The 14542-nt window shown below is 64.4% G+C and overlaps 1 protein-coding gene across 1 annotated transcript; it reads left to right on the forward strand.

The window, feature by feature from the left end:
- Window positions 1-3532: 3532 nt before the first annotated feature.
- Window positions 3533-9833, forward strand: LOC129197182 (uncharacterized). The gene is made up of 5 exons (XM_054805321.1): window positions 3533-3598; window positions 4161-4242; window positions 8173-8550; window positions 8779-8904; window positions 9710-9833. Exons 2-5 carry the CDS (start codon window positions 4185-4187, stop codon window positions 9787-9789), a joined length of 642 nt encoding a protein of 213 aa, XP_054661296.1. The 5' UTR covers window positions 3533-3598; window positions 4161-4184; the 3' UTR covers window positions 9790-9833.
- Window positions 9834-14542: the final 4709 nt, after the last annotated feature.

The raw sequence follows: 14542 nt of genomic DNA on the forward strand, positions 1-14542 counted from the left end.
ATGATGATATTTCTGGTAATCTGGCACTCCGGCATCTGTCATGGGGCGTTAATTACGAATTGCCAAAGATACGATAATTTAATCGGCCCTAATTTTCACCGGTTTAGAGTAACAGTTGACTGAGTGCTAACGATGATTGGGACAGACGTGGCCCAGAAGACGTCTCTGCCTGTAGAGATCACAACCCCTTTTGGTCCTTCCAGTTAAGTCCTTAATGACATTCAATCGCTCTTCCAACCCATGGCATTCACTTGGCCAACACTGTGATGACTCCAAGCAAAGCTGGTGGCCCACCATCTTCAACACCTGGGTGATGCTGGCTTGGTGGCACCAAGGCCTACCAGATCCTTCCCCGTGGTGGGCAGGTGCCTGCACCACGGCGCTTCTTGATCCCTCTCTCTTTCAATCCGAAAATTTAAGATTCAACTTCCAGCACAGCCATCACCTTGTACGTGACAAGCGCGTAGACTCTCTCCCAGCCTGGAGATGTTTGCATGCTAATCAACACCACTCATTGGTTTTCCGCTAACGAATCTGACCAAATCGAACACGACGTAACCGCCACTCAGCGGCAGGTCTGTACCCGTCACCAGGAGCCGTCCCCGCTCGGGGGCTGCCGCTGGCACCAGTTGACGCGTGGCCATGGTGTTGGCCACCAGACCTGGGAGCGCGGGCACGGCGTGGTTTAGTGACGTGAAGTCTCCTTCTAAGCTGTTGGGGTGGTGGGGCTTGGGGTACGTCTTGGATCGGATCGCTGTGTCTATCACTGTTATAGTGACGGGGGCGGTACCCTCGTGTCTTAATTAACGAAAATTAACGACCCTCAGGAGTCACAACAGCATTGGGACTGATGTGGACAGGTCTCCTCCACTTCAGGCATCAGGAGGCCAGAGAGATGGTGTGGTCTCTGTCCTGGTGACCCCAGGGACACTGTGGTCTTGCTCCTGGTGACCCACATGGCCACCATGGTCTCACTCATGGTGACCCACATGGACGCTGTGGTCTCACTCCTGGTGACCCAAAGGGATGTTGTGGTCTCACTCCTGGTGACACCAGGGACACTGTGGTCTCACTCCTGGTGACCCACATGGACACCATGGTCTCAGGTCTGGTGACCCAAAGGGACGCTGTGGTCTCAGGTCTGGTGACCCAAGGGGACGCTGTGGTCTCACTCCTGGTGACGCCAGGGACACCGTGGTCTCACTCCTGGTGACCCACATGGCCACCATGGTCTCACTCATGGTGACCCACAGGGATGCTGTGGTCTCAGTTCTGGTGACCCAAAGGGATGTTGTGGTCTCACTCCTGGTGACCCACATGGCCACCATGGTCTCACTCCTGGTGACCCACATGGACACCATGGTCTCAGTCCTAGTGACCCCATGGACGCTGTGGTCTCAGGTCTGGTGACCCAAAGGGACGCTGTGGTCTCACTCCTGGTGGCCCTCGAGCGCCCGTAGACCAAGGGATGGAGTGTTGGAGCTGCCGTAAAGGCGACCCATGGGAAGACACCATCCGAGGAGGATTCCCGCTGGCCTGGGGACCTGGAGCATCCTCAACCAACACAACCAGGAGCCGGGCACATCCTTGACGAGGACAGAGCAGAGACACCGTGATAACGAACCGGCCGGCTGGGAGAGCAGAAGCCAGCATCTCAAAAAGGTGGTGGCACCCCAAAACGGTGGAGACACCCCAAAACGATGGTGGCACCCCAAAACGATGGTGGCACCCCAAAACGATGGTGGCACCTCAAAGTTCAACACAGAGCTAGATGCGTCCGTGTGAGTAATAAATCCTACGTGCCCTGGTTGCTTCACCCGTGGTAATTTGGAACAACCAGCGATGTTCCTTCTGTATTTACTTCTCTGGTAGTAATCTTGTAGTAACTTCTACTCTTGCTTTACTCCTATACAGTGAGCTGTAGTAAAGAAATTACAGATTACTAAGAGTAATTACTACGAGTAAGCTGCATGATTGCTGTTGCTCTGTATTATTACCCCTACTACTAGTAGTAGTTACTAACACCAGTAGTATTTTATACACACACACGCGTTTGCTTTCCTAGCGGTAATTTTGTAGCGACTTGGAGTAGGTCCCCGTCACCTCCTGCCCTGCCTCCTCGCCCTCGTTAGTGCTAATTAAGAGCTGGCGCTTCTCCCCTGCGGTTCCCAGGGCGGCGCGGGGGGTCCCCGGCTCTGGGGGGGTCCTGGCCCTCACCCCCCCCGTGTGTCCCAGCCCCGAGACCCCGTGTGGGGGCAGGAGTGGGGCGGTGGGGGCTGCACCCACGGGTGGGCACAGCTGGGCACAGCTGGGTGGGTGGGGCACATCTGGACTGATGTGGGGCACAGCTGGATGGGGCACAGCTGGGTTTGGCAGGAGCACAGCTGGGTGGATGGGGCACAGCTGGGTGGGGCACAGCTGGATGAATGGGGCACAGCTGGATGGATGTAGGGCACAGCTGGATGGGGCACAGCTGGATGATGTGGGGCACAGCTGGATGGATGTGGGGCACAGCTGGATGGGGCACAGCTGGATGATGTGGGGCACAGCTGGATGGATGTGGGGCACAGCTGGATGGGGCACAGCTGGATGATGTGGGGCACAGCTGGATGGATGTGGGGCACAGCTGGATGGGGCACAGCTGGATAATGTGGGGCACAGCTGGGTGGGTGGGGCACATCTGGACTGATGTGGGGCACGGCTGGATGGGGCACAGCTGGATGAATGGGGCACAGGTGGATGGGGCACAGCTGGATGATGTGGGGCACAGCTGGATGGATGTGGGGCACAGCTGGATGGGGCACAGCTGGGTGGATGTGGGGCACAGCTGGGTGGATGTGGGGCACAGCTGGGTGGATGGGGCACAGCTGGATGGGGCACGGGTGGATGGGGCACAGCTGGATGGATGTGGGGCACAGCTGGATGGGGCACAGCTGGGTGATGTGGGGCACAGCTGGATGAATGGGGCACAGCTGGGTGGGGCACAGCTGGGTGGGGCACAGCTGGATGATGTGGGGCACAGCTGGGTGATGTGGGGCACAGCTGGATGGACCTGGGGCACAGCTGCGTTTGCCAGCAGCACATCTGGCTGGGGCACAGCTGGGTTTGGCAGGAGCACAGCTGGGTGGATGGGGCACAGCTGGGTGGATGGGGCACAGCTGGGTGGATGGGGTACAGCTGGATGGATGTGGGGCACAGCTGGATGGGGCACAGCTGGATGATGTGGGGCACAGCTGGGTTGATGGGGCACAGCTGGATGGATGTGGGGCACATCTGGATGGATGGGGCACAGCTGGACGGATGTGGGGCACATCTGGATGGATTTGGGGCACAGCTGGACGATGTGAGGCACAGCTGGATGGATGTGGGGCACAGCTGGGTTTGCCAGCAGCACATCTGGCCGGGGCACAGCTGGCTGACTCACATCTGCCTGGGCCCCGCCCAGCCCCCGCCGCTCCCTCCGGTGCCCCCCAGCGCAGCGCGTGGCCGGGGGCGTGGCCGGGGGCGTGGCCGGGGGCGTGGCCGGGGCGTGGCCACCAGGGCGGTTCCCGGGGTCTCGGCGCGGCGCCGGCGGGCGGGCGGCAGCCGGGACGCCACGGTGAGGGGCGCGGGGCTGGGCGGGGGGAGCCCTCCCCCCCCCCCCCTTCCCCGGGCGGTAACGGGGGCGAGGGCGGCTGCCGGGCCCCACAGCATCCCGGGGGGCGGCGGAACGGCGGCTGCTGCCCCAGAGCCTGCCCCATAGGCACTGCGGCCCCTGCCCTATAGCTGCCCCACACCCTGCCCTATAGCTGCCCCACACCCTGCCCTATAGCCCCCAGCCCCTGCCCTATAGCTGCCCCACACCCTGCCCTATAGCCCCCAGCCCCTGCCCTATAGCTGCCCCACACCCTGCCCTATAGCTGCCCCACACCCTGCCCTATAGCCCCCAGCCCCTGCCCTATAGCTGCCCCACACCCTGCCCTATAGCCCCCGGCCCCTGCCTTCCCCAGCTGTGCCCTGCCTGCCCCTGCCCAGCCCTGCCTGTCCTGCCCGCTGCTCCCTGCCCACCCCGGGTGGGTGGGTGGGTGTCACCAGGGGTCCCCTCCCTCAGCGTGGGGGGCCGTTTTCGGGGTGACCCACTGGTGTCGGTGACGTGACTGCCTTCTCGGGATGCTGCCCAGGTGGCGGGTCCGAATGCCGGCAGGATGGTGCTGGTCCCCATCGCGGCGCTCTGGGCCCTGGCTCCCCTCCTCGCCCGGGCAGGTACCCACTGGCAGCGGGGGGGGGTGTCTGGGCAGAAGCCCCCTCCCCGGGGACCCCTCCTCCGCACCCCCTTTCCTCCCTTAAACGGGGGCAACGGCGTGGGGACCCCGGGGCGCTGGGGACCCCAAAGGCGTGGGGCGAGGCTGGGCTGCGGGCAGGAGCTGCCTGCAGGCAGGGGCAGGCAGGGGGGGGACTGTTCCCAGCACGGCGGTGGTGACTCACCGGGGCGGCTGCTTGGCATCGCCGAGCCCTCGGCCTTGGCAGGAGCCGCCGCTCAAGCCGGATGCCACCAGCCTCGGCCTCGCCGATGTCCCAACGTCCCCCCCGGCCCTCACCCCCCTCCAGCACCCTGGGTCCAACAGGGACCCCCGTGTCCCCCCGTCCCAGGGGGTGTCCAGCTCCATCCCCCCTGTCCCCATGGTGGATGGGATGGGATGGGATGGGGATGGGATGGGGATGGGATGGGGATGGGGATGGGATGGGGATGGGATGGGGATGGGGATGGGGATGGGGATGGGGATGGGGATGGGATGGGGATGGGATGGGGATGGGGATGGGGATGGGGATGGGGATGGGGATGGGATGGGATGGGATGGGGATGGGGATGGGGATGGGGATGGGATGGGGATGGGGATGGGATGGGATGGGGATGGGGATGGGGATGGGGAGGGGATGGGGATGGGGATGGGATGGGGATGGGATGGGGATGGGATGGGGATGGGGATGGGGATGGGATGGGGATGGGATGGGGATGGGATGGGGATGGGGATGGGGATGGGATGGGATGGGGATGGGATGGGGATGGGGATGGGGATGGGATGGGGATGGGATGGGATGGGGATGGGATGGGATGGGGATGGGATGGGGATGGGGATGGGGATGGGATGGGGATGGGGATGGGGATGGGGAGGGGTTGGGGATGGGGATGGGATGGGGATGGGATGGGATGGGATGGGGATGGGATGGGGATGGGATGGGGATGGGGATGGGATGGGATGGGGATGGGGATGGGGATGGGGATGGGATGGGGATGGGATGGGGAGGGGATGGGATGGGGATGGGATGGGATGGGGAGGGGATGGGATGGGGATGGGGATGGGATGGGATGGGATGGGATGGGATGGGATGGGGATGGGATGGGGATGGGATGGGGATGGGATGGGATGGGGAGGGGATGGGGATGGGGATGGGGATGGGATGGGGATGGGATGGGGATGGGATGGGGATGGGGATGGGATGGGATGGGGATGGGATGGGGATGGGATGGGATGGGGATGGGATGGGGATGGGGATGGGATGGGGATGGGATGGGGATGGGGATGGGATGGGGATGGGGATGGGGATGGGATGGGATGGGATGGGGATGGGATGGGGATGGGATGGGGATGGGGATGGGATGGGGATGGGGATGGGATGGGGATGGGATGGGGATGGGGATGGGGATGGGGATGGGGATGGGATGGGATGGGATGGGGATGGGGATGGGATGGGGATGGGATGGGATGGGGATGGGATGGGATGGGGATGGGATGGGGATGGGGATGGGATGGGGATGGGATGGGGATGGGGATGGGATGGGGATGGGGATGGGGATGGGATGGGGATGGGGATGGGATGGGATGGGATGGGATGGGGATGGGATGGGGATGGGATGGGGATGGGATGGGGATGGGATGGGATGGGGATGGGGATGGGGATGGGATGGGATGGGGATGGGATGGGGATGGGGATGGGATGGGGATGGGGATGGGATGGGGATGGGATGGGGATGGGGATGGGATGGGGATGGGGATGGGGATGGGATGGGGATGGGATGGGGATGGGGATGGGGATGGGGATGGGGATGGGGATGGGGATGGGATGGGGATGGGATGGGGATGGGGATGGGGATGGGGATGGGGATGGGATGGGATGGGATGGGGATGGGGATGGGATGGGGATGGGATGGGATGGGGATGGGATGGGATGGGGATGGGATGGGGATGGGGATGGGATGGGATGGGGAGGGGATGGGGATGGGATGGGGATGGGGATGGGGATGGGGATGGGGATGGGGATGGGGATGGGATGGGGATGGGATGGGGATGGGGATGGGGATGGGGATGGGATGGGATGGGATGGGGATGGGGATGGGATGGGGATGGGATGGGATGGGGATGGGATGGGATGGGGATGGGATGGGGATGGGGATGGGATGGGGATGGGATGGGGATGGGGATGGGATGGGGATGGGGATGGGGATGGGATGGGGATGGGGATGGGATGGGATGGGATGGGATGGGGATGGGATGGGGATGGGATGGGGATGGGATGGGGATGGGATGGGATGGGGATGGGGATGGGGATGGGATGGGATGGGGATGGGATGGGGATGGGGATGGGATGGGGATGGGGATGGGATGGGGATGGGATGGGGATGGGGATGGGATGGGGATGGGGATGGGGATGGGATGGGGATGGGGATGGGATGGGATGGGGATGGGATGGGGATGGGATGGGGATGGGGATGGGATGGGGATGGGATGGGGATGGGGATGGGATGGGGATGGGATGGGGATGGGGATGGGGATGGGGATGGGGATGGGGATGGGGATGGGATGGGGATGGGATGGGGATGGGATGGGGATGGGGATGGGGATGGGATGGGATGGGGATGGGATGGGGATGGGGATGGGGATGGGATGGGGATGGGATGGGATGGGGATGGGGAGGGGATGGGGATGGGGATGGGATGGGGATGGGGAGGGGATGGGGATGGGGATGGGATGGGGATGGGATGGGATGGGATGGGGATGGGATGGGGATGGGATGGGGATGGGGATGGGATGGGATGGGGATGGGGATGGGGATGGGGATGGGGATGGGATGGGGATGGGATGGGGAGGGGATGGGATGGGGATGGGATGGGATGGGGAGGGGATGGGATGGGGATGGGGATGGGATGGGATGGGATGGGATGGGGATGGGATGGGGATGGGATGGGGATGGGATGGGATGGGGATGGGGATGGGATGGGATGGGGAGGGGATGGGGATGGGGATGGGGATGGGGATGGGATGGGGATGGGATGGGGATGGGATGGGGATGGGGATGGGATGGGATGGGATGGGGATGGGGATGGGGATGGGATGGGATGGGGATGGGATGGGGAGGGGATGGGATGGGGATGGGGATGGGGATGGGATGGGGACGGGATGGGGATGGGGATGGGATGGGATGGGGATGGGGATGGGGATGGGGATGGGGATGGGGATGGGGATGGGATGGGATGGGGATGGGGATGGGGATGGGGATGGGATGGGATGGGATGGGATGGGATGGGATGGGGATGGGATGGGGACGGGGATGGGGATGGGGATGGGGATGGGATGGGGATGGGATGGGATGGGGATGGGGATGGGGATGGGGATGGGATGGGGAGGGGATGGGGATGGGATGGGATGGGATGGGATGGGGACGGGGATGGGGATGGGGATGGGATGGGGATGGGATGGGGATGGGATGGGATGGGGATGGGATGGGGATGGGATGGGATGGGGATGGGATGGGATGGGGATGGGGATGGGGAGGGGATGGGGATGGGATGGGATGGGATGGGGATGGGATGGGGATGGGATGGGATGGGATGGGGATGGGGATGGGGAGGGGATGGGGATGGGATGGGATGGGGATGGGGATGGGATGGGATGGGAGGGGATGGGGATGGGATGGGATGGGATGGGGATGGGATTGGGATGGGATGGGATGGGGATGGGATGGGGATGGGGAGGGGATGGGGATGGGATGGGATGGGGATGGGGATGGGATGGGATGGGAGGGGATGGGGATGGGATGGGATGGGGACGGGATGGGATGGGATTGGGATGTTCCCATCCCAGGGGAACTGGAGGGGCCAGCGCAGGGATGGTGACACCGCTTGTCCCCCCCCAGACCAGCCCGCTGTCACCATCACGGCGGCCGTCGGCGAGGATGCCTGCCTGCCCTGCGGCACCCAGCCCTGGGGACACCTGCGTGGGGTCACCCTCACCTGCACCCAGTGGGCTGGCACCCACCAGCCCGTCCCCGTCCTCACACACCGCCTGGGCTGGCACCCACCGCCGGAGCTGGGCTGGCACCCGCCGGAGCAGCCGGAGAGCCGGTACAGGGGCAGGGTCGGGTTCTGCGCCGCGGGGCCGGGGGACGCCGGCGTGTCCCTGCTGCTGAGGAACCTCAGCGATCCCGATTTCGGGAATTATTCCTGCTACGTGGCTGGTGCCGCCGCCGCCCCGCAGCTCCTCTGCAGCCTGGTCCTGCAGCCCGCCGGGGCAGGTGAGCGGGGTCAGGTCCTCGGGGAGGGGGGTGACACCGTCCAGTTTGGGGCCCCCCCATTCCCTGATGTGTCCCTCACGTGGAGCAGCCCCTGTCCCCATCTGGGCGCTGCCCGGTGCCCCTTGCTCTGCCCCCCCCGGCACTTTGGGGGGTTCCCCAGCCCGGGGACAGAGGGGGTGTGGCTGGGGGGTCCGGCTCCCGTCCCCACGTCCCCACGTTACTCCGCAGAGGTCCCAAAGAACGCGGAGCCGGACATGATCATGGTGGTGTGTGTCCTCACCGCCGCCTTCACCGTGGTGGCCATCGGGGTCCTGGTCTGCTGCCGCTGCGGGAAGCGGTGCTGCAGGTGCCGAGGTGGGTGCTGCAGGGTGGGGGGGCACCCGGTGACCCCCTGATTCGGCTGGGGATGGGTTGGGGATGGGATTTCCCACCGGCTCCTGGCTCCTTTGCAAAGCTGGAGTTGGGATGGGATGGGGATGGGATGGGGATGGGGATGGGATGGGATGGGATGGGGATGGGATGGGGATGGGATGGGATGGGATGGGGATGGGGATGGGATGGGATGGGGATGGGATGGGGATGGGATGGGGATGGGGATGGGGATGGGATGGGGGTGGGATGGGATGGGATGGGATGGGGGTGGGGATGGGATGGGATGGGAATGGGGATGGGATGGGGATGGGATGGGATGGGGGTGGGGATGGGATGGGGATGGGATGGGGGTGGGATGGGATGGGATGGGATGGGAATGGGGATGGGGATGGGATGGGGGTGGGGATGGGGATGGGATGGGGATGGGGATGGGATGGGATGGGAATGGGGATGGGATGGGGATGGGATGGGGGTGGGATGGGATGGGATGGGATGGGGGTGGGGATGGGATGGGATGGGATGGGGATGGGATGGGATGGGGATGGGGATGGGATGGGATGGGAATGGGGATGGGATGGGATGGGGATGGGATGGGATGGGGTTTAGAGTGAGGATGGGGATGATGATGATGATGATGATGGCACCAAGGCAGGGGCCAGGGATGGGTGCAGCTGCATGGGACATCCGGCTGCTGGTCCCTGCCCCGTGGGGCGCAGCCAGGCTGGGGTACCCATGGGTGGCACATGGGGGTCCCGTGGCCCCAGCTCACCCTGGGCACGGTGTCCAGCCCAGGGGGCCAGAACTGCGGATGGAGGAGGAGGAGGAGGGGCGGTGGCCTTGGGTGACCTGAAGAGTCTCAGCGCCTGAGGGCACCGCAGCCCCACGGAGCCCCGCGTGTCGCCCGGTGCAGGATGCGGCCCTGGCTCTGCCGAACGCGGGGCCTGGGGCTTTGGGCATGGGCGACGCTCTGGGGACAGGGGGGCGGGCACGGGGGGGGGCAGGGCCCTGGGGGTGGGCAGGCCGGGTGCGGGGGGGGGCAGGGTGGGTGCATGGCGGTTTGGTGCAGGGGGGGCTCACGGTCCCCCCACCCACTGGGGACAATCGACCCCCGTGGTGCCGCGGCCGGGGGGGCCAAACCAGGCGCCCTCAGTCCCCCAATAAAGCCCCAAATGCAGCGTGTTGGTCCGGAGCGAGGGGTGGCCCCCTCCTTCCCTGCACCCCGCGAGGGGACGGGGTCTGGGGGGGGCCTGGGGTGGGGATGGGGTGCGGGGTCTCAGGGGGGGTTTGGGGGTCCTGCCAGGGATGGGGTGCGGGGTCTGGGGATGGGGTGCGGGGTGCCAGGGGGTGTGGGTTCCCGGGGGGTGTGAGGTCCCGGGGGGTGCGGGGTCCCGGGGGGGGGTGCGGGGTGCTGGGATGGGGTGCAGGGTCCCCGCAGGGATGGGGTGTGGGGTCCCGGGGGGGTGCCCATCCCGTCCCGTCCCACGCCGCCCCCAGCCCTGTCCCACCCCGCAGCAGCGGCCGCTCCCCCCACGCTCCCACGCGGGGTTGGACTCACAAACCTCTCGCTTTAACAGTGCACCGGCACCCGCCTGTGTGCACACGTGGGCATCACACGCGCTCATGCACACGCGTGTGCCCCAGGCACCCCACGCCCCACGCCCACTCAGCTCCCCGTCACGGGTGGGGCCGAGGGCAGGGCCGGGCTCAGGACCCCCCCGCGGCATCTCCAGCCCCTGGGACCCCTCAGGGCTCCGACAGCCACTGCCCCTCCTGCTCATCCCACGGCCACCCGTGACGGAGAAACAGGAAGCTGCCACCACTATGGCTCAGAGCGGGGTCACCAGGACCTCCCTGCCACCTCCCTGCTCATATGCACGCTCCTGCCCCCAGCCCCACCCTGTCCCCATCCCCATCCCATCCCATCCCCATCCCCATCCCATCCCCATCCCATCCCATCCCCATCCCATCCCCATCCCATCCCATCCCATCCCCATCCCATCCCATCCCATCCCATCCCATCCCCATCCCATCCCATCCCATCCCCATCCCATCCCATCCCATCCCCATCCCCATCCCATCCCATCCCCATCCCATCCCCATCCCCATCCCCATCCCATCCCATCCCCATCCCATCCCCATCCCCATCCCCATCCCCATCCCCATCCCATCCCCATCCCATCCCCATCCCATCCCCATCCCCATCCCCATCCCCATCCCATCCCCATCCCATCCCCATCCCATCCCATCCCATCCCATCCCCATCCCATCCCCATCCCGTCCCATCCCATCCCCATCCCCATCCCATCCCCATCCCATCCCCATCCCCATCCCATCCCCATCCCCATCCCCATCCCATCCCCATCCCCATCCCCATCCCATCCCATCCCATCCCCATCCCATCCCCATCCCCATCCCCATCCCATCCCATCCCCATCCCATCCCCATCCCCATCCCATCCCCATCCCATCCCCATCCCATCCCCATCCCCATCCCCATCCCCATCCCATCCCCATCCCCATCCCATCCCCATCCCATCCCCATCCCCATCCCCATCCCATCCCATCCCCATCCCCATCCCCATCCCATCCCATCCCCATCCCATCCCCACCCCCATCCCCATCCCGTCCCCATCCCATCCCATCCCCATCCCATCCCCATCCCATCCCCATCCCATCCCCATCCCATCCCCATCCCATCCCATCCCCATCCCCATCCCCATCCCATCCCATCCCATCCCATCCCATCCCCATCCCATCCCATCCCCATCCCCATCCCCATCCCCATCCCATCCCATCCCCATCCCATCCCATCCCCATCCCATCCCCATCCCCATCCCCATCCCATCCCCATCCCATCCCCATCCCCATCCCCATCCCCATCCCATCCCATCCCCATCCCATCCCCATCCCCATCCCATCCCCATCCCCATCCCATCCCATCCCATCCCCATCCCATCCCCATCCCCATCCCATCCCATCCCCATCCCATCCCATCCCCATCCCATCCCATCCCATCCCCATCCCCATCCCCATCCCCATCCCATCCCATCCCCATCCCATCCCATCCCATCCCATCCCATCCCCATCCCGTCCCATCCCATCCCCATCCCCATCCCATCCCCATCCCATCCCCATCCCCATCCCATCCCCATCCCCATCCCATCCCCATCCCCATCCCATCCCCATCCCCATCCCCATCCCCATCCCCATCCCATCCCATCCCCATCCCATCCCCATCCCCATCCCATCCCCATCCCATCCCCATCCCCATCCCCATCCCCATCCCATCCCCATCCCCATCCCATCCCCATCCCATCCCCATCCCCATCCCCATCCCATCCCATCCCCATCCCCATCCCCATCCCATCCCATCCCCATCCCATCCCCACCCCCATCCCCATCCCATCCCCATCCCCATCCCATCCCATCCCCATCCCATCCCCATCCCATCCCCATCCCATCCCCATCCCATCCCCATCCCATCCCCATCCCATCCCATCCCCATCCCCATCCCCATCCCATCCCATCCCATCCCATCCCATCCCCATCCCATCCCATCCCCATCCCCATCCCCATCCCCATCCCATCCCATCCCCATCCCATCCCATCCCCATCCCATCCCCATCCCCATCCCCATCCCATCCCCATCCCATCCCCATCCCCATCCCCATCCCCATCCCATCCCATCCCCATCCCATCCCCATCCCCATCCCATCCCCATCCCCATCCCATCCCATCCCATCCCCATCCCATCCCCATCCCCATCCCATCCCATCCCCATCCCATCCCATCCCCATCCCATCCCATCCCATCCCCATCCCCATCCCCATCCCCATCCCATCCCATCCCCATCCCATCCCATCCCCATCCCCATCCCCATCCCCATCCCCATCCCATCCCCATCCCATCCCCATCCCCATCCCATCCCATCCCATCCCATCCCCATCCCATCCCCATCCCCATCCCATCCCCATCCCATCCCCATCCCCATCCCCATCCCATCCCCATCCCATCCCCATCCCCATCCCCATCCCATCCCCATCCCATCCCCATCCCATCCCCATCCCATCCCCATCCCATCCCCATCCCCATCCCATCCCCATCCCATCCCCATCCCCATCCCCATCCCATCCCCATCCCATCCCCATCCCCATCCCCATCCCATCCCCATCCCCATCCCCATCCCATCCCATCCCATCCCCATCCCATCCCCATCCCCATCCCCATCCCCATCCCATCCCCATCCCATCCCATCCCATCCCCATCCATATGGAGGATGATGTGGTTGAGGGCCACATCAACCCTGGGGACATGTCCAGGGGGACACATCCATGGGGAGAGATCCATGGGGACCCATCCGTGGGGACCTGCCCGGTGTCATCGCAGAGCCACTCTCTGCCATCGTCCCGGGATCTGGGGAGGATGGTGCCGGTGGACAGGAGACAAATGTCACCGTCACCAGGGAGGGCGAGTGGTCTGGTGGTGAGATCTCCCCGGGGGCCTGTTGGGGCCCCCCCACCCCCTCGATGCCGGTGGCCGTGGGGGCTCCTTACCGGTGCCCCCCCCATGGCGCGCAGGCAGGGGACGGGGACGCTGGTGGCTTTGGCTTCCCTCTCCTGCCCGGCCGTCACGGGGCAGCTCCAGGAACACGCCTCGTGTACGGGCAGAGGTGGGGGGATGCGGGGAGCTGGTGGGTGGATGTATAGATCATCCGGTGGGGGCACGTATGGAGCTGGTGGGTGGGGTATAGGTCTGGTGGGTGGTCGGGTGGAGATCTGATGGGTGAACACGTAGATCTGATGGGTGGATCTAGAGGTCTGATGGGTGGATGTACAGATCTGGTGGGTGGATGTACAGATCTGGTGGGTGGATGTACAGATCTGGTGGGTGGATGTACAGATCCGATGGGTGGATGTACAGATCTGGTGGGTGGATGTACAGATCTGGTGGGTGGATGTAGAGGTCTGATGGGTGGATGTACAGATCCGATGGGTGGATGTACAGATCCGATGGGTGGATGTACAGATCTGGTGGGTGGATGTACAGATCCGATGGGTGGATGTACAGATCGGGTGGGTGGATGTACAGATCCGATGGGTGGATGTACAGATCCGATGGGTGGATGTACAGATCCGATGGGTGGATGTACAGATCTGGTGGGTGGATGTACAGATCCGATGGGTGGATGTACAGATCCGATGGGCGGACACTTGGCTCTACGGACGGATGTGTAGATGTGCTGGCTGGACACAGATCTCACACCTGGATGTATAAGTCTGATGGGTGCACACGTAGAGCTGGTGGGTGGATGTAAAACTGGTTGGTAGACCCGTAGATGTGATGGGCGGATGTACAGAGCTGATGGGTGGACGTATAGATCTGATGGGTGAACACGTAGATCCGATGGGTGGATGTATAGATCTGATGGGTGAACACGTAGATCCGATGGGCGGACGTATAGATCCGACGGGTGAACATATAGATCCGATGGGTGAACACGTAGATCCGATGGGCGGACGTATAGATCTGATGGGCGAACACGTAGATCCGATGGGCGGACGTATAGATCCGACGGGTGAACATATAGATCTGCTGGGTGAACATATAGATCCGACGGGTGA

The sequence above is a fragment of the Grus americana genome, chromosome 1 (genome assembly GCF_028858705.1).
Source record: "Grus americana isolate bGruAme1 chromosome 1, bGruAme1.mat, whole genome shotgun sequence".
NCBI classification, from domain to species: domain Eukaryota; kingdom Metazoa; phylum Chordata; class Aves; order Gruiformes; family Gruidae; genus Grus; species Grus americana.

Bases quoted from the DNA above. Each gene is read 5' to 3' on its own strand.
- LOC129197182 (XM_054805321.1), top strand. From the start codon at position 4,185: ATGGTGCTGGTCCCCATCGCGGCGCTCTGGGCCCTGGCTCCCCTCCTC. The intron at 8,551-8,778 runs GTGAGCGGGGTC...GTTACTCCGCAG, and splicing joins CCTGCAGCCCGCCGGGGCAG to AGGTCCCAAAGAACGCGGAG. The intron at 8,905-9,709 runs GTGGGTGCTGCA...CACGGTGTCCAG, and splicing joins GCGGTGCTGCAGGTGCCGAG to CCCAGGGGGCCAGAACTGCG.